General features: G+C 44.9%; 1 protein-coding gene and 1 long non-coding RNA gene across 15 annotated transcripts in view; one reads left to right on the top strand and one right to left on the bottom strand.

Moving 5' to 3' along the window:
- Window positions 1–12,268, bottom strand: part of LOC1277892 (uncharacterized) — a 28,268-nt gene extending 16,000 nt beyond the window's left edge. For 5 of the 14 annotated variants that reach the window (XM_061658492.1, XM_061658504.1, XM_061658502.1 and 2 more), the window contains exons 1-3: window positions 11,949–12,268; window positions 4,854–5,567; window positions 1,256–1,368 (exon numbers count right to left, since the gene is read on the bottom strand). In XM_061658492.1, the coding sequence (XP_061514476.1) occupies window positions 1,256–1,368; window positions 4,854–4,945 (205 nt within the window). In that variant the 5' untranslated portion in view covers window positions 4,946–5,567; window positions 11,949–12,268. Of the gene's footprint in view, window positions 1–1,255; window positions 1,369–4,853; window positions 5,568–11,841 lie in introns of all 14 variants that reach the window. The other 9 variants (XM_061658499.1, XM_061658493.1, XM_061658503.1 and 6 more) reach the window with 6 other exon arrangements.
- Window positions 12,269–17,320: 5,052 nt separating this feature from the next.
- Window positions 17,321–18,265, top strand: LOC133393439 (uncharacterized). Its single transcript, XR_009766163.1, has 3 exons — window positions 17,321–17,493; window positions 17,578–17,891; window positions 18,039–18,265. It is a non-coding gene; the product is annotated as an uncharacterized LOC133393439 (long non-coding RNA).
- Window positions 18,266–18,564: the final 299 nt, after the last annotated feature.

The raw sequence follows: 18,564 nt of genomic DNA, 5'->3' as shown, positions 1-18,564 counted from the left end.
GACTGCAAAGCTGTTGCTACTCCTATGAACTCTTCCATAAAGCTAACTAAGGAAATGTCGCCACAGACAGAAGAAGAAAAGGAAGAGATGTCAGCGGTGCCTTTTCAAGAGGCTGTAGGTTGCCTGATGTACCTAGCTCAATGCACCAGACCAGATATCCTGTTTGCAGTTAATCAGCTGAGCCGATACAACAATAATCCTGGATCGCGTCACTGGCAAGCTGTAAAACATCTTATGCGATATCTAAGAGGAACGGCATCAATGAAACTCAAATATTACAGAAAAGGTAACGAACAAATAACTGGATATTCAGATGCTGATTGGGCCGCTGATACAGAAGATAGGAAATCCACCAGTGGATATATTTTCTTGATGCAAGGAGGAGCGGTGTCATGGTGTTGCAAACGACAACCAACTGTTGCATTATCAACCTGCGAGGCGGAATACATGGCATTGTCAGCAGCGGTACAAGAAGCATCGTGGTGGAAAGGATTGTTAGAACAATTTGGTAAGAAGCAATCGATTCAGATATTTTGTGATAATCAGAGCACTATCTGTATTGCAAAAAATGGAGGATATACACCACGAACGAAGCATATCGATATAAGACATCATTACATCAGGGATGCTTTGGATCGAAATGTTGTGAATCTCCATTACATTAACACTGAAGAACAAGTTGCAGATGGTCTTACAAAAGCATTACAACGAATCAAACAAGAACGTAATCGACGATCTATGGGAATTACACAACAATCGGCTTAAGGAGGAGTATTGGAATTATAGTAAGCCGTATTTGGGTTATGAGTAATTTAATCATAGTAACCTATAAATTTGTGTAGTTATAAGTTTTGGTATGAAATACAATTCATTCTGTTTCTAACCGTACACCAAGCTGGTTGACTTCACTACTTCCAATAGTTTTGTTTGTTTTGCTTTTAATTATTCAAAGTTGGTTTGCACATACTGCTGCCGCTAGGCCGTGGCCTGGTTTTCAAATTAAATTATCATTTTTATCACAACACGAGATCAAACGTAATTTTATTACAGTAAAACAAACGATAATTAACGTATGAATATAAAGACTTAATCCAACAGCCCTTCTAAACCATCGGCCAAGGGCTTCCAATGCTCGCGAAGGTGAGTCAGCCCCACCACGACGCCACAATCAGGTCAATAGGATGAACCAACAACAACAACAGTCGCTCAAACAGTCATCTCTCCCCACCGAATCGAAGCCAAAGCCAGTACTTACGTTTCAGATCCTTGCCTTCCGGTGGGCACGGTTTGCGGCTGAGCAAACAGTCGACGTAGTTCGTAACCAGCCGATTGCTGGCCAAAATGGTGTCAATGTCCAGGTTGTCGTATCTGCAACGGTACAAGAAGCATGCTGGTTATTTGAACGTTATTTACAGGGCAGACACGAACAAGCGGGTTGGCAAATGCATTAACGGGAAGAAAGGTGCGAAATGGTGACGATACGCATAACAGGGCGTACAACTCGGAAAACGATTTAAAAAGCACTCTCTAAGCTTCCCGTGGACCGTTACGAACGGCCAAACTCAGTGACACGGGTTCCGATGTGGGTAGCAGTGTGGATGTATGTTTGTGATTTATTGTCCCTGCAGCAGGCCCGGTGTAATTAATCTTTTTCAGCCACTGACACTAAAAGTCAAATAATGTCCACTCCGGTGCGTACACATCAACCAATCTGACTGCACAGAGAGTCGGTTAGTCGGTTTCAAATGGCACCAGGGAGAATGCTCAATTTATTAGCCAAACATCGTAAACATTCGCATCAAACGGAAGGTTCAAAAGGGTTTCGTTTGATGGGGGGCACTTTGCTAAAATTATGACCGACAGATAAGATGCTTCGCATTATTCTGGTGTCGGACAGTGATACTTAAACGCAATCGCATGTGTCTATTGATGCATTCATTTGCCCGCCCGTTTGATGGATTAATTAGCACGCACATGCGAGCTGTACGAAAAATGCGATTGTTCTCGCGTGCGGAATTCCCCATGTGGTTCCCGATGTGGACTGGAAATTTCGAAACAACAAACCACCAAGTGTTATGCCATGCTGCGCAAAATGGAACCAAGCATCGCTATTCTTAGCGAAAAAAACAAAAACAATATTCAAAACAAATTCCATCCGTTCATTTCTGTGCTTGCTAAAATGCGAAATTTAGAACACGAAACGAATCGCGAGATAAGGTTTTCGCAACGGAAAGCAATCATGCGACTACATCGTAACGGGTTGGTGGGTGTATCGTGTTATCGAACCGTTTCAAAGGCTTAACGCGTGCAAACTTTGCCCATCGTTCGAACAAACACCTTTGGTGCGTTCGAAATTTGAATCTTCACCCAGCTAAGAGCGGGATCGTCCGGTCGGCTGAAGTGATTGGTAAACAGTTATTGGAATTTTTGGGCGAAATTTGCACAACCGGAATGGAACTCGTTCCCACCAGCGAGGATGCTGGCAGAGGCAAAGGCACGATGAGGTATTTTTATTTTATTAATAAAAGAGAGGCGGCTGAAGAAGCTACTTCTGCAGATTGAACATGATAAATAGTTTTTTTGAACTCCTGTTTGTTCCTGTTTGCTTGTTGGATTGTTTTTCTTTACACTCATACTGCGCGCCAAAATTTCCAAGAGGATGATGAACATGTTGTGTGGCCTCTTCGTCACAAGTGCAATCGACAAGAGTGTGCCTGAAGTCATCAAATGCTAAGAAAACAACATTAATGATCAGTTTGGACAAGATGCTCGTGCCTCCGAACAGCGCTTGAGCTTGTACGATCATCTTATCTGTGTGAGATTACTATCGGCACGCAAACACTAAACGTAACGACCGATTAATTTTGCTGCTATTTAATTACTACACCATGTACATCAATGCATCCAATTAATAAACCGAACTAATATGCTACCACTAACCCAACACGTGACTGATCAATAATTGTACAGTTTGTACTTCAATCACATTCCTGCTGGGCGCATCTTCAAAAGTATAAACGAGTGATACTGTTCCAACCCCCTGGGGATGATTGAGGCTCATCCCGTTCATAATTTATGCACAGATCTAAACTCCCAATTGACGTAGAATCGTAGCAAATAATAATAGCCTGCATTCAACACGATTTTTTGTTGCACAAAATTCCAACGATTTATTACTGACTCGCACTGACACCGCCCCATTGGAAAGGAACATATGACCGCCGCTAACCTTCAGTTGTGCACTGTAATCGACCGCAATCAAACCCTGTCGGGCCCGGTAATAAATCGTTCCTTTTAATGTATCACACATGCGTGGAAGGGAAATAAATTACACAAACACACAGCAGCTGGCAGTCATTGAGATGAGGCGTCCAAAATTGTAACTCACCGTGAACTGGAGAACTGTGCCTGATGATTGCTCAAGGCATTAATTAGAACCTCCGGAGAGCGAAACTGTATGCAAAGCAGATAATCTCTCAATCGGCGTGATCGTTGACGGGTGGGGATTTTTTTGTGAGGAAATTTTTGACAACTCGTGCCCAAATAATTACCACCGCAAAAGAAGAGCACACAAACTAACTACTTCCTAGTGCACACAAACAAAGGTCTGGTGGGGTGACATCTTCTGGCGAATCGAAAGGAAGTAGCACATCACACAAACATCCTCAGCGGTTCAAGGAGGTTAAGTGTGCTGACTGCTGTGCAACGCTAAATGCCGGCTGCGTGTTTGATGGCAAGTCAACGATCGCTCAACGATCGCACATCCATTGACATCGATGCCAATTGTTCACGGTTGGTGAGTGGTTTTGGGACGTATAGTATTCTTTTCATAGTGCACTAGAAAAACTTGCTAGTTTTTTTTTTGTGAGCGGGTGCTTGAGAGTCATAAACGGTAGAGAACGAACTACCAAAACCCCCTCCAGGCGATGAAAATTGATCTTTTGCTTTATAAACAGTAGGAAGTGCGGCTTGTTGACTTGTGATATAGAGTCAGCACGCCAGCATCTCAGCATCAGCAATGGACGGCTCCAACCATATGGCCACACACACACACACGGCGGGTGGGATGTAAAGGTCAGTAAAAGCCGCACACAGCGGAACAATCATCATCATGCACACGAGAGCATTAGCGTCAACCATTCCGTTTGAAGGAGGAACCATTTGGCACTGTGCGGTCAATATTTGATTGTTTGCGCACCGTTTTTTTTCGAACCACCGAAACCACCTCGCCTCACAGTGTGGCTTCAACCAATGGCCAAGGTAATAACTTTTTGGTTGTTACACTTCTTCTTCATCATCTTGTGCTGCTACAACCATTCCCCCACCGGCCCGGAAGGATGACCGTTTTTGAGCCTCACAAGGTCTACAACGTGCTACCACTGTCCACTCCACCCCATCTCTCGTTGCTGGTGGAAGTACCTTCTCTTGGTGCGTACTCAAACCACTGCCCCGGTGGATCGATACACCGGTGGTGGGTTGCAACAATAACAGTGACAACGGTCGTAAAACATGCACTCAGGCGAGACGAGAATGCACCACTCACTTCAGCACTCTTCTGCTCGCTCGGGAAGATGTCCTTCCGGATATAAACGCACGCACGTGGCTACTGGTCTATCGTTTGTTCGAGAGCTTGGCTTTGATCTTCCGGAACCACTTCAACACATCGCAGAAACACCAAACAAACAATCGATTGAGCTCAAGCTTCACACCACTAGAAAGTTGTTTTGATGGACATTCGAGAGTGTGTATAACCTTACAATTTTTGCAATGAATTCTGAAAAAAGCAACCTGCAACTCTAGTTCTTGACCGATGTGTGTCAGCCAATTGTTCTGGTTCCTCCGAATGCACTTACCTTGTACTGTAAAGTGTCCGAGCGACTTCCTGTGATTTGACAAAGTCGAGAAACGCCAGCACGACGCTGGCGAGGAGCCAAACTTTACGCATCTTGCCACGGGTAACCCTCTTCGGGTATTGCTAGACCTGGTACTAATCGTTTGCACGCTGTGTCTCTGTGCCCGTATTGCCAGACTTCCCACTTCGATGCCTCAGAGCGCATGCACTTTAATCTTGATACACCTGTGCCCACCTCACCACTGGTCACATACCGCCTGCTTGGCGTTTGAAAGGGCTGGGAGTGCGCTGGTTGACGTGCCGCGTTTCCCAGAATCAACACTATTGTCTCCGGAACCGCTTAGATCGGGTCTAGGGCTTCGCTTTCCACACAACAAACACACAGACACACGTGTAACGGCCACGGTTACAGCATTGACACACTGCGTCGACACGCACTCTTACCGGACACAATCACACATAAGCATACACTCTAGGCCGGCCTTTATAAATGTTGGGATTTTCCCCGTTGCGTCGCTGCTCAAATCTTGCACGAAACTGGAATAAATTTTACTTCACACGAGATAACCGACGCTGGTGCGTTGTTCTCCGTTGTTTCTCTGCCCTCTAAACCACACTGTATTGTCACTGGCTCATAGACTCACGAAACGAGCCTGTATATTTTTTTATTCCGGTAGGTCCTTGTATCCGCAACAATGCTCACCGCACGAGTGACCTGTAAAATTAGTAAAATGACATAAATAACAGAGCCCACCAACCCCATTTGCTTGGCGCTGGCATGTGGTTGCGGCCCGATAAACCGTATGGCCATCGACCTAAAAAGGGCGTTACAGACAGGGAGGCACCTCTAACCTTGAGTAAGGCCACCCGGCCCAGCTCGAAATGGTACCTCTAACTGGGCAATAGGCCTGCTGCTTGCATCGGAAGCTCTGGGAGCCGATAGATTCGTCGTACCTCCTCACACACCGTACCACACACCAATCGAAAGATAATTATCGCCAGACGTTAACGACGAATCGCTTTATAACTCTCACACGAGCCGTTTGGGAAGTGGGCCTTTCTAAACCCTGCAATCATGCCCCTACCTGCCATTGGTAAATGCTGCTAGTTGAAAGTTTCGTTCCGAATGCTACCATGCATCGGTGGTGCTTTGGGTGCTAACCATGCGCTTCCAGTGCGATTGCATCATGCAAATGCCGATGGGAGGGCACTGCTGCGGACCATTGTTGCAGATTCATGCATTCTAGCTGATGGCCGTTCTCTGACTGTGCAAGGTTCGTTTGGTTTTTTGTTGCAAAGCACCACTGGCTATTACATCAATTTACTGGATAGAACTATTCACTGGAGATCTAGTCATTGGCGATCTAGTTACTAATGGCAGGTCCCTGACAACCATTGCAAAAGGAGGACATCAACTTCCTCGTGCTTTTGTTTCTACTCGACTACTACTCGAACCACTTAGGAGAGCAGAATTCATAAGAAAAGCCAAAAAAGAAACCCCAACAACAGTGTGTCGCCTTGACGGCGTGCTCTACGAGGTCCCGTCGATGACAGCTGCTGTCAAATTCCGCCCAAATCTTTTACGATTCGAACGGTTCCATTGGACCATTTCCAATTACTACCCCGCGCAAAATATCTTGCTTCAACTGGTCTAGTGAGTCGTTTTATTTTTTCTGCGCATTCTCTCGCACCAGCAAAACCTGCCGCCCGCCGATGACGAACGTGTGCATAATTTGTAACGCCATCCTGTCCCAGTCGTCAAGGCCGTTAGGTTGCCACGCGATAAACAGAACGCGAAAATCAATAAACCAAAGCTAAACTCTGTGGCCGGTAGGTTTTGGTTTGGCTACCAGGAGGAAGACAAAACCGACACACCAAGAAGACATCGGTTGGCAAGCAAACATTCTCGAAGAAGGCAATATTCACGGCCAGTGATGCGAATTATTAGATGTACACGTTGGCCACTGTGTGGATAAGTTGAAAGGGAAGACATCACTATTTCGATGTATGGGTTGAATCTTCAACTTCCTGTGGATAACGAGGCACAGAAAAAGTTTAAATCGAGATTCTATATTTAAACATTCTGCAAACGCATTATCACCGAAACTTTTTGCGTCATTACCGTAATCAGGCTCATAAAACACCACTTTCTTTTTGCAACCTAATCGCATCACATCAATCTCCAAAGCAGCTTTCGTCGCATGGCGCCAATAAGATTGATTTCGTCTGCGCACAAAACACGAAAACCGGAAATTTGATCTAATCGTCACGATATAAACTTTGTCCGCAACATGATCCATCCAACGCCCGAGACTGCAAAGAAGCGTAACAGAACACTTTCCCGTATCGCCCCGTTTTTTTGCGAATTTATTATTGATGACCAGCGATATCTCCCCTCCCCAAAAACTCAATAAGCCAAAAAAAAGGAAACTTTTTGGCGTGAATAAGTGAAGAGAATGGTGCCATCTCGTTACCAATTGATGGATGGTTTGGTCGTCGTGCTTGTATGAGGCAAATTGAAAAGACGGCACACCTTCCCCTTCGTCACTAATCAACTAACAAAGGTCGCCCGGGGAGCATAAGAAATGTGCAAAGATATGTAACCCGAAACGAAACGGGGAGAATTCTATGGCCGCAAAAGGAAACGTTCTCACAAGACAAGCGTGCAATTTAGCTTGACACGGTATCTTCACTCTCGAAGCGTTTGCGAACTGAGGCGTGTACCACCCATACACAAGACCGAATTCCAACGTCTCACGGGAACATACCATCGATGCACTAGCCTCGCTTTGCAAAGGTGTTTCCTACCTAATGGTAAACAATTTGTTCACGTCAGTTTTCTTTCCAAAGCTCGCACGCATTCGTGACTGCTTGTGTGTTAGGAATCTTCCTCCACGGACCAAAAAATGGACCATCCTTTTCCCTACTGACGTGTGCCACGGTGATGGGCGGACCCAGGTCAAACCGGGTGATTGATGTATCGTGCTTCATTATCTGGCCACAATCTCTACCACACACATACCGTCTGCAGGTCAAGCCAAACCCGATTTGATCGATTGACCCTGGGATGCGTGTTTTTTTTGTAAATAGGAACTAACTAGGAGATTCCACAGAACGTTTCGATTTTGCTCCAACAACAGGAAGATAATCAGAACATACCGGTTAATCCGGTAGGGCATCGAATCGTATTGATTGGGAACAATGTGTCATAAAGCTTTATGAATTTATGGCTCCACCCTATTACCACACGTTTTACTGCGCGTGAAAAACATTCCAAAACAACAACAACTCAGAGTTGCCCATATGTGGAGACGAATCTTGCTCCAGTGCTCGGGTGTGAATCGCTTACGGCGCGAAGGAATCCCGGAAGTAGGAAGTCTAACCGTTGATTGGGTTTAGATAATTGTGCATTCGCTTACTCGTCAAGGTTGCGTAGCGTGCTTTTGCGGAATGCAGGTCTCGTTAGGACAAGAGTCGTTCGGTTCGATCGGTAACAACTTATTACCCGTCAAACCCATCCACTGGTACCGAGTACAAGCGTTAACATCTGCTACATATGTACTGCTTTTCCAAGCGTTACTTTACCCCCAACAAAGCTTAGGTCGAAGCCAAACAAAAATAAAAGCGTAACACAAACATCTTCTTTGCGTCTATTTCTGTCCTCGAAAAACGCATTTCATTACACAACAAGAGCGGCCCAAAGCCCTGCCTTACAAGCTATTAACATCTTTCGTGTAAGAAGCAAAACCCCGGGAGGAGGATAATACAATCGAAAATAACTCCTTATCGCTTAAAGCCCGTAGCGGACAAAGAAAAAAGAGCACGCGCTTCTATTATCCACCGGCAACAGGGCTCGCTGCTCATTTGCATTTCAATTTCAGAACCTGATGCTTTAAGTGCTCATTACCATAATTTTCATGCTACGGTGGCCCTTCTTTACTGGGGTTTTCATGTGTTTTTTGGAAAAGGTTTTTGGAGGGAGTATTCCTTTTTTGCAGTTGGAAGCTCCCGATCCCTTTCAATTACCATTTATGTTTTGCATATTCTTGTGGGCTTTTCGTTTGGGTTTGCGAATTGGCAGTAGCATCTCAGTTCTACATCGATTTCCGTAGCGACAAGAATTTAAATGGATGCAGCATGGTAGCAAATTTGTTTCCATTTTGATGGGACATGATGATGAGACTAATTCTCTTATTTCCTCGTTACCACACCCCGTTGTTGTAGAGGAAATCTCAGCTTGTAACCCAATAAAAACTTGTTTGATAGGCCAGTTAAACGATAGTCCACAACATTGAGTCATTTGATGAAACGAATGTACATTAGCGTTTTTATTGCGATACACAACGATGGCGTCTTCCTTTGTAAAGTCCTTTCCTGACATCGCTCCGTTAGACGATGAACCAATTAGTCGACCACGCCAAACAACGTTCCAAACGGTTAACATGAATGCCGGTAGCTTTTGTCTTACAAAACTTCAAAACATTTAGAACAACCGCACGGCTGCTTCTAATTGACGTCTAAGATTATCCGATGCTTATCATCTTACTCATAGCAAGACCTTGAGGCCTCTTCTACCGGTTCGCTTCTCAACAAACGAGTTCAACGTCGTCGCCCCGAGCGTAAACTAGAGCCGCGCGCTAGCTAGACTTTGCAAGCATCTTGAAAACCTCCAACAAAAATCCAAATCGTTTACCGAACCAAATCGCCAACCCAACTCACCTACTGCGTGGTGCGCATCATTGGACCGGGCCACGGACGCACGCGTCCAAGGTACCCGCGTACGCCACCGCAAACAGAGCGCCGTCGGTCTGTTATCGATGCGGCTGCCCGCGTAACCTCTCACGCAACTCGCGCTCAATACGTGCCGATCTTGGCCATTTCCCACAGATCGCATTGCTTGCTCTTGGCCTTGGCCACTCGCCGAACGTCAGGGTCGGCTGATGCGATCCGCAACACCGATCACTAATCGCTCGCCCCAACTTCGCGGCTCAGCAACCCAAAAAGCTCATCCGAGCTAATAACTGGCACAAGTGTGGGCGCCACATTTGGCGACAGTGACATTTGCGCGTGAGCCGGGGTCGATACTACTGTGACTACTCTTCACAAACCTCGACAAAGCCGCCAAAGGTGTGGATTGTCTCACAAGATCAAGTTCAATGTGTGTGTTGAAGTGTGAGTTGAAATGGTTTTCGGTGGTTCGCTTGTGCGGTGTAACCTGTTTTCCTTTTGATAGGTTTTTTAACCTGCAGCCACTGCTTGACATATTTTGGGTGCGATGTGTCACGCTAGCGCCCCTCGAAGCTTCGACCATCAAATTGGTACTTTACGGTCGATGATTAAGGCGGGCGAACCAGTGTGTGTGTGTGTATTCGTGTGGATGTTGTGGCTGTTTTTTGTCGATTTTTGGGCATTCCGACTGTTTGCATGATTGGCTTTGCAACACGCTCAGCGGCAGCAACTCGATCGATTCCGACGCTAGTAGTGTCATTAAGAAGCAATCAGAAATCGCATTCATGTTTGTTCGCGTGCGTGTCCTTTTTCGGCGCTTGATCAATTGATGGGTACAGAAACAAGCCCCAAGGGTCACTCCATTAGCCGAATTCAGTAGCGAATAGAAGTAGTAAGTGAATTATAATTACTATCCATTCATTCAAATTTGCAACCTGTTTTTTTGTTGGGTGGCCATTAATTATTGAAATAAAAGAATAGAAGCATGCTTTTTTTATTCAGAGCATAAATGTTTAAAATAACCAAAGCTTAATGGAAGATTATTTTCAAAATATGCCTCTGGTTTGAATAAATCAACAAACATTGCAGCACAAGCGTCCGCGACGTATTAATTCGATCAAATAGAATCATTCCTATTATCACATTGCTAAACGAAACAGTCAAACATTCTAGTAGCCTTCCACAGAAGTGAAAATAAGGGATAAATCGAAAACAAACTGGCTCAAATCGGCTGAGAATTAATTAAATCTTTTTCCCAGGACGCAGACACATACATACATGCCGGCTCCCGCCCACCAGTGCACCAGCCATGCGCTCAGCCATGAAATAACAGTTGCACCGAAATCAGGTCAATGTTTATCTTTACCCATTCCCTCAACGGCCACACACACACACAAGCCAACACAGTTCCTCCCTCGCCCTTCTAAACCGAGATACGCGAATCGAAATAACGTGCAAATGAGCACCCAATAACCTCTTTTTCTCTTTATCTGACCGGGAAATTCTCTTCCGCTATTTGTTTGGTTGTTTGTTTCCCTTTTTTCGGGGAGGTGAAGGATTGAATGATTGCTAATCTAATTTATATCACATCGCTAATGGAAGGAATAGTTCGCTTGCTGTATGCTGAAACGGTTTATTTTTTACTTCTTCTCGAAGCCGAGTCACGCTACACTGCATCGCACGAACGTCGGCGGGGCGCCACCACCACGGGTATATGGGGGGAAGGGGGTTGTTGGGCTGTGGTAAAGCACGTGAACAATCACACACATTGCACCAAGTCAGCACACACACACACACACGTGCACTACAGCACTACTCGTACAAACACGCACATTTAACGCAAACGGAAAAAAGCTTCCTTCACCCGAAAAGCTCACTTAAAATTGCGAATGAATCATTTCATTCGATTTCGGTCCGGTTCGTTTCTTTCTCACTCTTCGCGTCGTTGCTCAACGCACATAATGCAAGTGTGTGCAGCGCAAGGTTCTTACGTCGCACGACATGGCACATGGCAGCAGGGTTTATGCAGTTCAGTCTGCGCTGTATTACGATACTTCGATGCTGATCGAGAAGTTCGAACCGATTGTTACGACTGTGCCATTACGATACGACGTCTGCACATTACCACACCTTCACGAAAGGTTACACATTCGAGGACCCCCCGAAAACAGCCACCCATTCACTAGCAAAGTGGCACGCTTCGCACTAGGGCGGAACTACTCTCACCAAATGGCGGGAAGTAAACATTCCAAATTTCTCACCAAATACAGTAAACAATCGTGCACACAATCAACACACACACACACACCCGCACAGGGGCACACAATTCGGTTCGATGTCAACTATAAACTTCACTTTCTCGCCGTACCTGACAAACCGCAAAAACGACACAACCGTCGTGTCCCACCTGACCGAGAGAACCACTCGTACGCAGCCCGCAAACACTACTAGCACGCTGCTAACCTTTGCGGAGTCGCTCGGAACTGGGAAACAAACACCGACGCCAACCGATCGGGCCCAAGTCAAAACAAAACCCGCCAACCGATCGTCTCTCGATCGACTTACCCGATCGCAAACACGTCGATAGGGTGGGGATATGGTGCGTTTGCTGCGTTTTGTGAGCGAGCGCGAGACTGGATTCGAACGCGACCTTCTTGCGCGAATTCGCACGCCGTACTGATGCGCGACGTCCGGTTTGCGCAAAGTTTTATTTTACCACCCGGCGCGACCCACACACACACGCACATAGGCTTCATCCCCGTGACAGGCGCGTGCAGTTCCGTCGGTGGCTGCGAGGATATGTGTACAATAGGGTTTTTTTTGCTGTTCTACCGCAATCTGTTAGGAGAAGATTCGGTTGTTTTCGTCCATAGAAACTTCTAGCTACGAAGCGTGCATTCGAGGAAGAGGGGGGCTTGTTAAGCTTAATTTTTCTTTTCCTCCATTTAAGCTTCCTTCCTGCCTCGAGTGCATCGTGAGATGAGCTTTTTGCGTTTATAGGTTTTGCAACATTTTTCATTTGTTCTTGCTTTGGTATGGGATGCTCCCCAAGTCACGCCCAACGTTCTGGCAAACGTTTGTCTTCACACCTACCTAAACAAGCCCTGCATCATCTTGCAATGATTACTTTTTTATGCTTATTTCGATGTTTTTCGGAATGTTTTTCGCTGTCGTGCAACATGATTTCATACTTTTGCTTTCTCATCCTTGCTCTATTACGTTTTGTTTTAATTAACAAAAAAAGGGGCGGCCAACAAAAATGATGAATCTAAATTCCACATTAAACATGACTGAACTTTGGTAAAGTGAACAATTGCCGGTTAGATTATTTTAAAGGGCTTCTTGTTGTTGTGTTTTTCCCTTCATTTTCATACAATACACTTTTGCTGCGCTTTTCATTAATGTACTTCACTTACAAAGGGCGTATAGTTATGTTTGACTGCTTGCCCTTGAACTATGACAACCTTTCATAAGCTTTCCCATGATCTTGAGTATTATTTTAATATAACAAAATATTAAAAAAAAACTCCCTTCAATAAGCCCTAACAACAACAAACATTTACTAATAGATCGTTGATTGTTAAATCAAAAAGGTATAAATAAGGCACTCCACTTCGTGTGTTACTAATTGAATCGTCAACATAAATTCTGGAAGCTTTTTAATTACTGCGTCTGCAAAACCCATCAATCGCATTCAGCAATGTTTACGTAAATTCTATCCCATTTACGCAAAGCATTTTGCACCTTTCGCTAGCAAAAACGCCAAAAAACGCACACACACACACACAAACTGTACAAGAATGGTTTGGAATCAATTCGAAATTGAATGCTTTCCACTCCGATTAAAAGCTGCGCGAATGCCGGGCCTTGTCATCCAATTTAATTGCTGCACAATTATTGCCGACAAAATTTATTCTCCTGCACCAACGAATGTGTAAATTCCAAGCAAAGCAAAAAAGCGTTTTATTCCATAGCTACTGAAATGGTACAAGAAAAAAAACAACAGCAAGCATCACGTACATAGTTGCTAAGAGGCACACACACACATGAACGCGTTTTCTGAATTCAAAAATATATCATTCTACTGTTGCAACATACTCGAGGTGGATGGGTAAAAAAGTAACAGTGGCCGGTGGTGCCAACTTCAAAACAAAATGAAACCATTTCGAACTATGGCACCGCCGTACGAGCAACACATTTCGCCTGAAACGCTCTCCGATAACGCAATCAAAACAGCATGGCTTTGGTACGAGAAAAAAAACAGTCTCAATTTATTGGTACGCGAGTGAACCATTCTATACCACGAAAGCTCGAAACCGCTCGAAAGCTCCATCTACAAGTGCTATTCGTCGAACGTCGATGGGAAAATGTTTTTCCTTCGCTTAAAACACTTGATTCCCGTTACGGTGAAAGGTTGTTTTTTTATTGCTTTCTATCTGGAACCAAACTCCAAGCATCATAAGTATAACAAATTACATTCCATCATACGGGGGCTTTCATCAAAACTCTGGTGCTCGCATTGGAACAACGAGCTCTCACTCTCTCTCTCTCCCCCCAAACCATGAACCATCGACAAGGAATGTGCCCACCAGCCATCGTGACACACCTACGAACGAGTGGGTGTTTGCTGGTGTGCACTGGGGTGTGCTTTCACTGTAGTATCCCGATCCCGATGCAGTTACAAGTAAGCACCCGCCGGTGCGGAGAACGGGGTCAAACAGAACATCGGCGCAACGTTTCGGCTGGTTTAGAGCGAGTTTTGCGAACGGGTAACGCGTAAACTTTGTTGTCATTCTGTGGAAGTTCTTTTGGAAAGCTTGTTTTTTTAACATTCACATTTTGTTGTTTTACCCAGAAACCGAACGCCAGAGGCCACAATGGCGAAATAAAGGAATAATAATAACAGAAGCAATAAAGCACAATATTCATGTACTTCTTTCAAGGCTAGAAAAATTACCTTCCAAAGTGTCTTGTAGTTATCATATTTTATCATTCCTTCTACATCTACATCTTTTTCAAACAAATCAACTCATATCTCGCACTATTCTTTCTCCTATTACACCTCCCTTTTTTCAACAGTAGAAACAAACGAATCAGAAATCATTAGTATATCTATTCCAATTCCCACACGACAGTGTCATCTGTGCAGCGGAATGCGGAATGCCGGAAAAAAGGACAAGTTAAACTAACAACGACAGCCCGCGTTTGATTGCATCCTAGATTGACGTATCTGTGTGTTTGTGCAGGAGGGTAAACAAACACATGCCACATATCCGCGAGGATGGAACAGTCCCATTGAATATTCATCATCATCCATCGGCAATGCCGCTTGCCATTTGGATCTCATCTCGACACGACAGTGCTTGGAGCGAAGCTGTCGTTCGGCTGTACAGGAAAACCAACGCATCGTGGATGGTTGTGACTAATGCGGAAACTAATAGTTCTACGACCGCAACATAACCGTTGTTTGAGTTTGATAGAGGAGCATGTCCTTCACTTGAATGCTTGATATCATCTGTCATTGTTTCCCTTCGGGTCAGTAGAAAAGGGAATGAACATACATTTTCCTGTTTTCCAATTAAATCATTTAATAATTGTTTTCTTTTTGTAAGGAGCAAGCTATAGTGTTTGAATTGATATGGAATAATGAAAAGTGAAGTATCGTAAAATGTGGATTTTTAGCCTTTACATTATACGACAATGAGTATCATCCAACTAATCCACACTTTTAGACAATGAGTATCATCCAACTAACACAGATTGTTAGTTGGATGATACTCATTGCACTAGCTTATCTCCACACTCAATCCACTAGCTTATCTCTTCGACCCTAAAAGCATTTCCTACTTTGTCAAAAAAAATGCTTCAGAAGTCAATTAAACCATTCTGATCGTTTCATGGAATACGGTCCAATCGTTATCGTCCTATCCATGGCTTTCTAAACGTATGTTTCGGCACGATGATGTGGAAAAAAGATTTCCACAATCAATCCACTTCCGCGAATACCGATTGGATGTTCCACTTCTCTCCCATTCGTTTGCATCAGCCAAAAAAAAACCTCCTTTCCGGAAACGAGAGCCCCAAGCCACACACACACACACACATAACCAAGCGCCTAACGATCAGGAAGAAATGAAACATGTCTTTTAGAAAGCTACGTTATCCCGCGGGACGTTTCCGTACCGTGGTTCGGTATGCCAACGGAATCGATAACGGAACGATGCCAATCCTCTCCCCGCTCCAGACTTTAGTCTATCCCATCCAGCAACTAACCGCACCGCACCTCTAATGGGCACACACACACACACCGGGACGAGCTTGTAAGCTTCGCTCGCGACAACCAAACGTTCCATCGGACGTCATAATGTGTTGCACGGTCATAAAACTTGACCGTGCGCGCTCGCTAGGAAGATAAATGGATGCATAAATTGCAGTGCAAAAGTGTAGCCAGTACGCTTCCGCTGCCACCGGCAGAACGCGTTGATGATTATTTACAGCGACATTAACAACACCATGGCGCGGCCGAAGGTATGGGTGCCCCAGTGACCCAACCAATCTCCCAATCCATGCGGTCGTTAATTGGGTCACCATTTGTTGTCGAATGGGTGCGCCATGGGCCGTATTTTGTTTGAACGATTCAATTCTGGGTGAAAGTAATAACGGTTGTCACCACAGCTGCCAGTAATTGGAGCAAACGGTATGCAGGATCATTTATAATACCCCATGCATTGGTTGTGAAAAAGAGATTATTATTTTACTGTGGAAATCATTCCGCATACCCCTCAAAAATTGTTTCCAATTCCAACTCTTCCACTTCAGACTTTGAACTTTGATCGTAATTAAGTGTAGTGAGGTCAAACACCCTTTTCTTCTGGATGAAGAAACGATCAAACCGCACATCTTTGCATTCAATCATTTTTAATTGCAACAAACCACACCAAATTGCCATTGCTATCCAGCACACACACATCCCGGCGTAAAAAATCGTGCTATCTACATTTTGCCACTTGATCGAATTCAAACATAAAATGCTTCTGAAGCATTCGAGACACCCAAAAAAAAATCAGACCAACGCGCAATCAGAAGATTCTTCTCGAATCAGTAGTCCATTTGCGTCATTGATCGACTTATGATGACTGTCGGAAGAGGCGCCAAACTGTTGCTGCGCCAAAAGCAAACGCCAATAAATTAAACACCTTATCCAGCTGTAGGGTTTTTTATTCAGAGTTTAAGTATGGGGTGTTGCTCTCTCATTCTCCGCCCAACAGACACCATACAGATTGATTTTTGTTGCGCGAAAAAAAACAAACAAAAACAGCTCACGTCCCTTGTAGCGATCTAAAAAATGAGAACTCACCTCCTCTCCAAACCAAGGTCATCTCCAGTGTACTTTCTTCTGCTCGGTTCCGCTGATCTGTACCTCACACTTTCACTCATCCGGAGGCCTGTCTCGCTGCAAACGAAGTGCTGTTCAACCTCGTTAGTCGATTTGTCGACTGGCAGCTTATGCAAGAGAGCAGATACGGGCAATTGTGGTTGAAATGACTTGCTGGCTTCTTTTGTTAAAGTAGAGCTTACACCATCCACGGCCGTGTCCGGGTTGCGATTCCTTGAAATTCATTTCTTCAGCTTGCACCACTCGGCCATGGTCTACTGCGCACAGCTTCCGAAGTGCAAATTATATTTAACGAACTTTTGTAGCTGTGTGACTCGACTGTTTTTTTGAAGATATTTTGTTCAAGTGTCATCCAAGGCGGCGGGAGAAGGATCCTGTCACCGACTGTACCGACCAAGGTGTAGTAAGCTACCAACCAAGTGGATTAAAATCTTTGAATTCGTTATCTTGATGGAATATTGCGAATTCAGTGGTTCAGCGCATTTGTCCTCCCATTCCAAGCCGCATTCCAGAACAGGTAAAAAAACTCCGACACATCCGAACGTACTGTTACAGCCCCATTAATGGCTACCTCACTAATAAATACCTTCGCCCGAAGCAGCCTGTACAAATGTTTGCACATGCCAAACTGTCCACTTAAGGGAGTTGTTGCCATCCCCTCCCATTTGTGTACGCATTATGCGAACACACGGGAGCAATTGAAAATCAGGAAAACAGACAATCATACTTCCCCGAAAGCCCGCAACGCTCATTGTCTAAATAGTAGAGCGCGAGCAAAGAAGAAGCAAAGCTCTCTGCTGAGCTGCAGTTCTTAACTTCCACGTTTTTGTGGCCAGCAAATATACACGAATCTATGTACCTCCCTCCAAACACTCGTTCAATCTCTGGCTGGGTGGGTTGAACGACTCGGCGGTGGTAAGTGTACTCAAGCGTACCGAGACACGTCCATCGCGTGCACTGTTTGCCTGAGAGCCCAAGAACGACAGTTTGTAGCATAAACCCCATCTGCCAAGAACGACCGGGCTTCCGCACCCTCTCACGCACTTTTTGTTTTTATTACAGAGACACCCTGTTGAAGCCAGCTGGAAAGATCGCATCTCGTTTCCGTACCACACAAAAGGTACGTGAAGAAGACACTGGAAATGGCCGTCCATAACCCGCGGTGTGGCGGCTTTGTTTGCGATGGCGTGTCAGCAATTTTTCGGAACCCAAAGAACCCAACAATCAAAGTCCAACGACCAATCCAATAAATGCTGACCAGAAGACTTACAGAATCTGTCGTGCGGTATCCGTAAGTGTTGTTGTTCTCTGCATGCTAAATACTCTTCACTAGAGACTCAAGTACCAATCAATGGGCCGAACTAGAATGGGCGGAAGGTATTCTAGTTTCGGAAGATTGACAAATGGTACACAGGCCACTTGATGGATGGGTGACTTGGAATGGCCAGTTCAATGGGATATGATCGAGTGGAGTCATCACGTTCACGTTCTGGTGATATTTGCGCGGTACGGAAATATCGCTACATACCTTCCGGGTGATCTCTCTTACATTCCGTACTCCTTAGTAAACAACTGAGATAAATATACG

This window comes from Anopheles gambiae, chromosome 3, assembly GCF_943734735.2.
Source record: "Anopheles gambiae chromosome 3, idAnoGambNW_F1_1, whole genome shotgun sequence".
NCBI classification, from domain to species: Eukaryota; Metazoa; Arthropoda; class Insecta; order Diptera; family Culicidae; genus Anopheles; species Anopheles gambiae.
The sequence above is the reverse complement of the archived record's forward strand: the minus strand, read 5'-3'. Positions and strand labels throughout refer to the sequence as shown.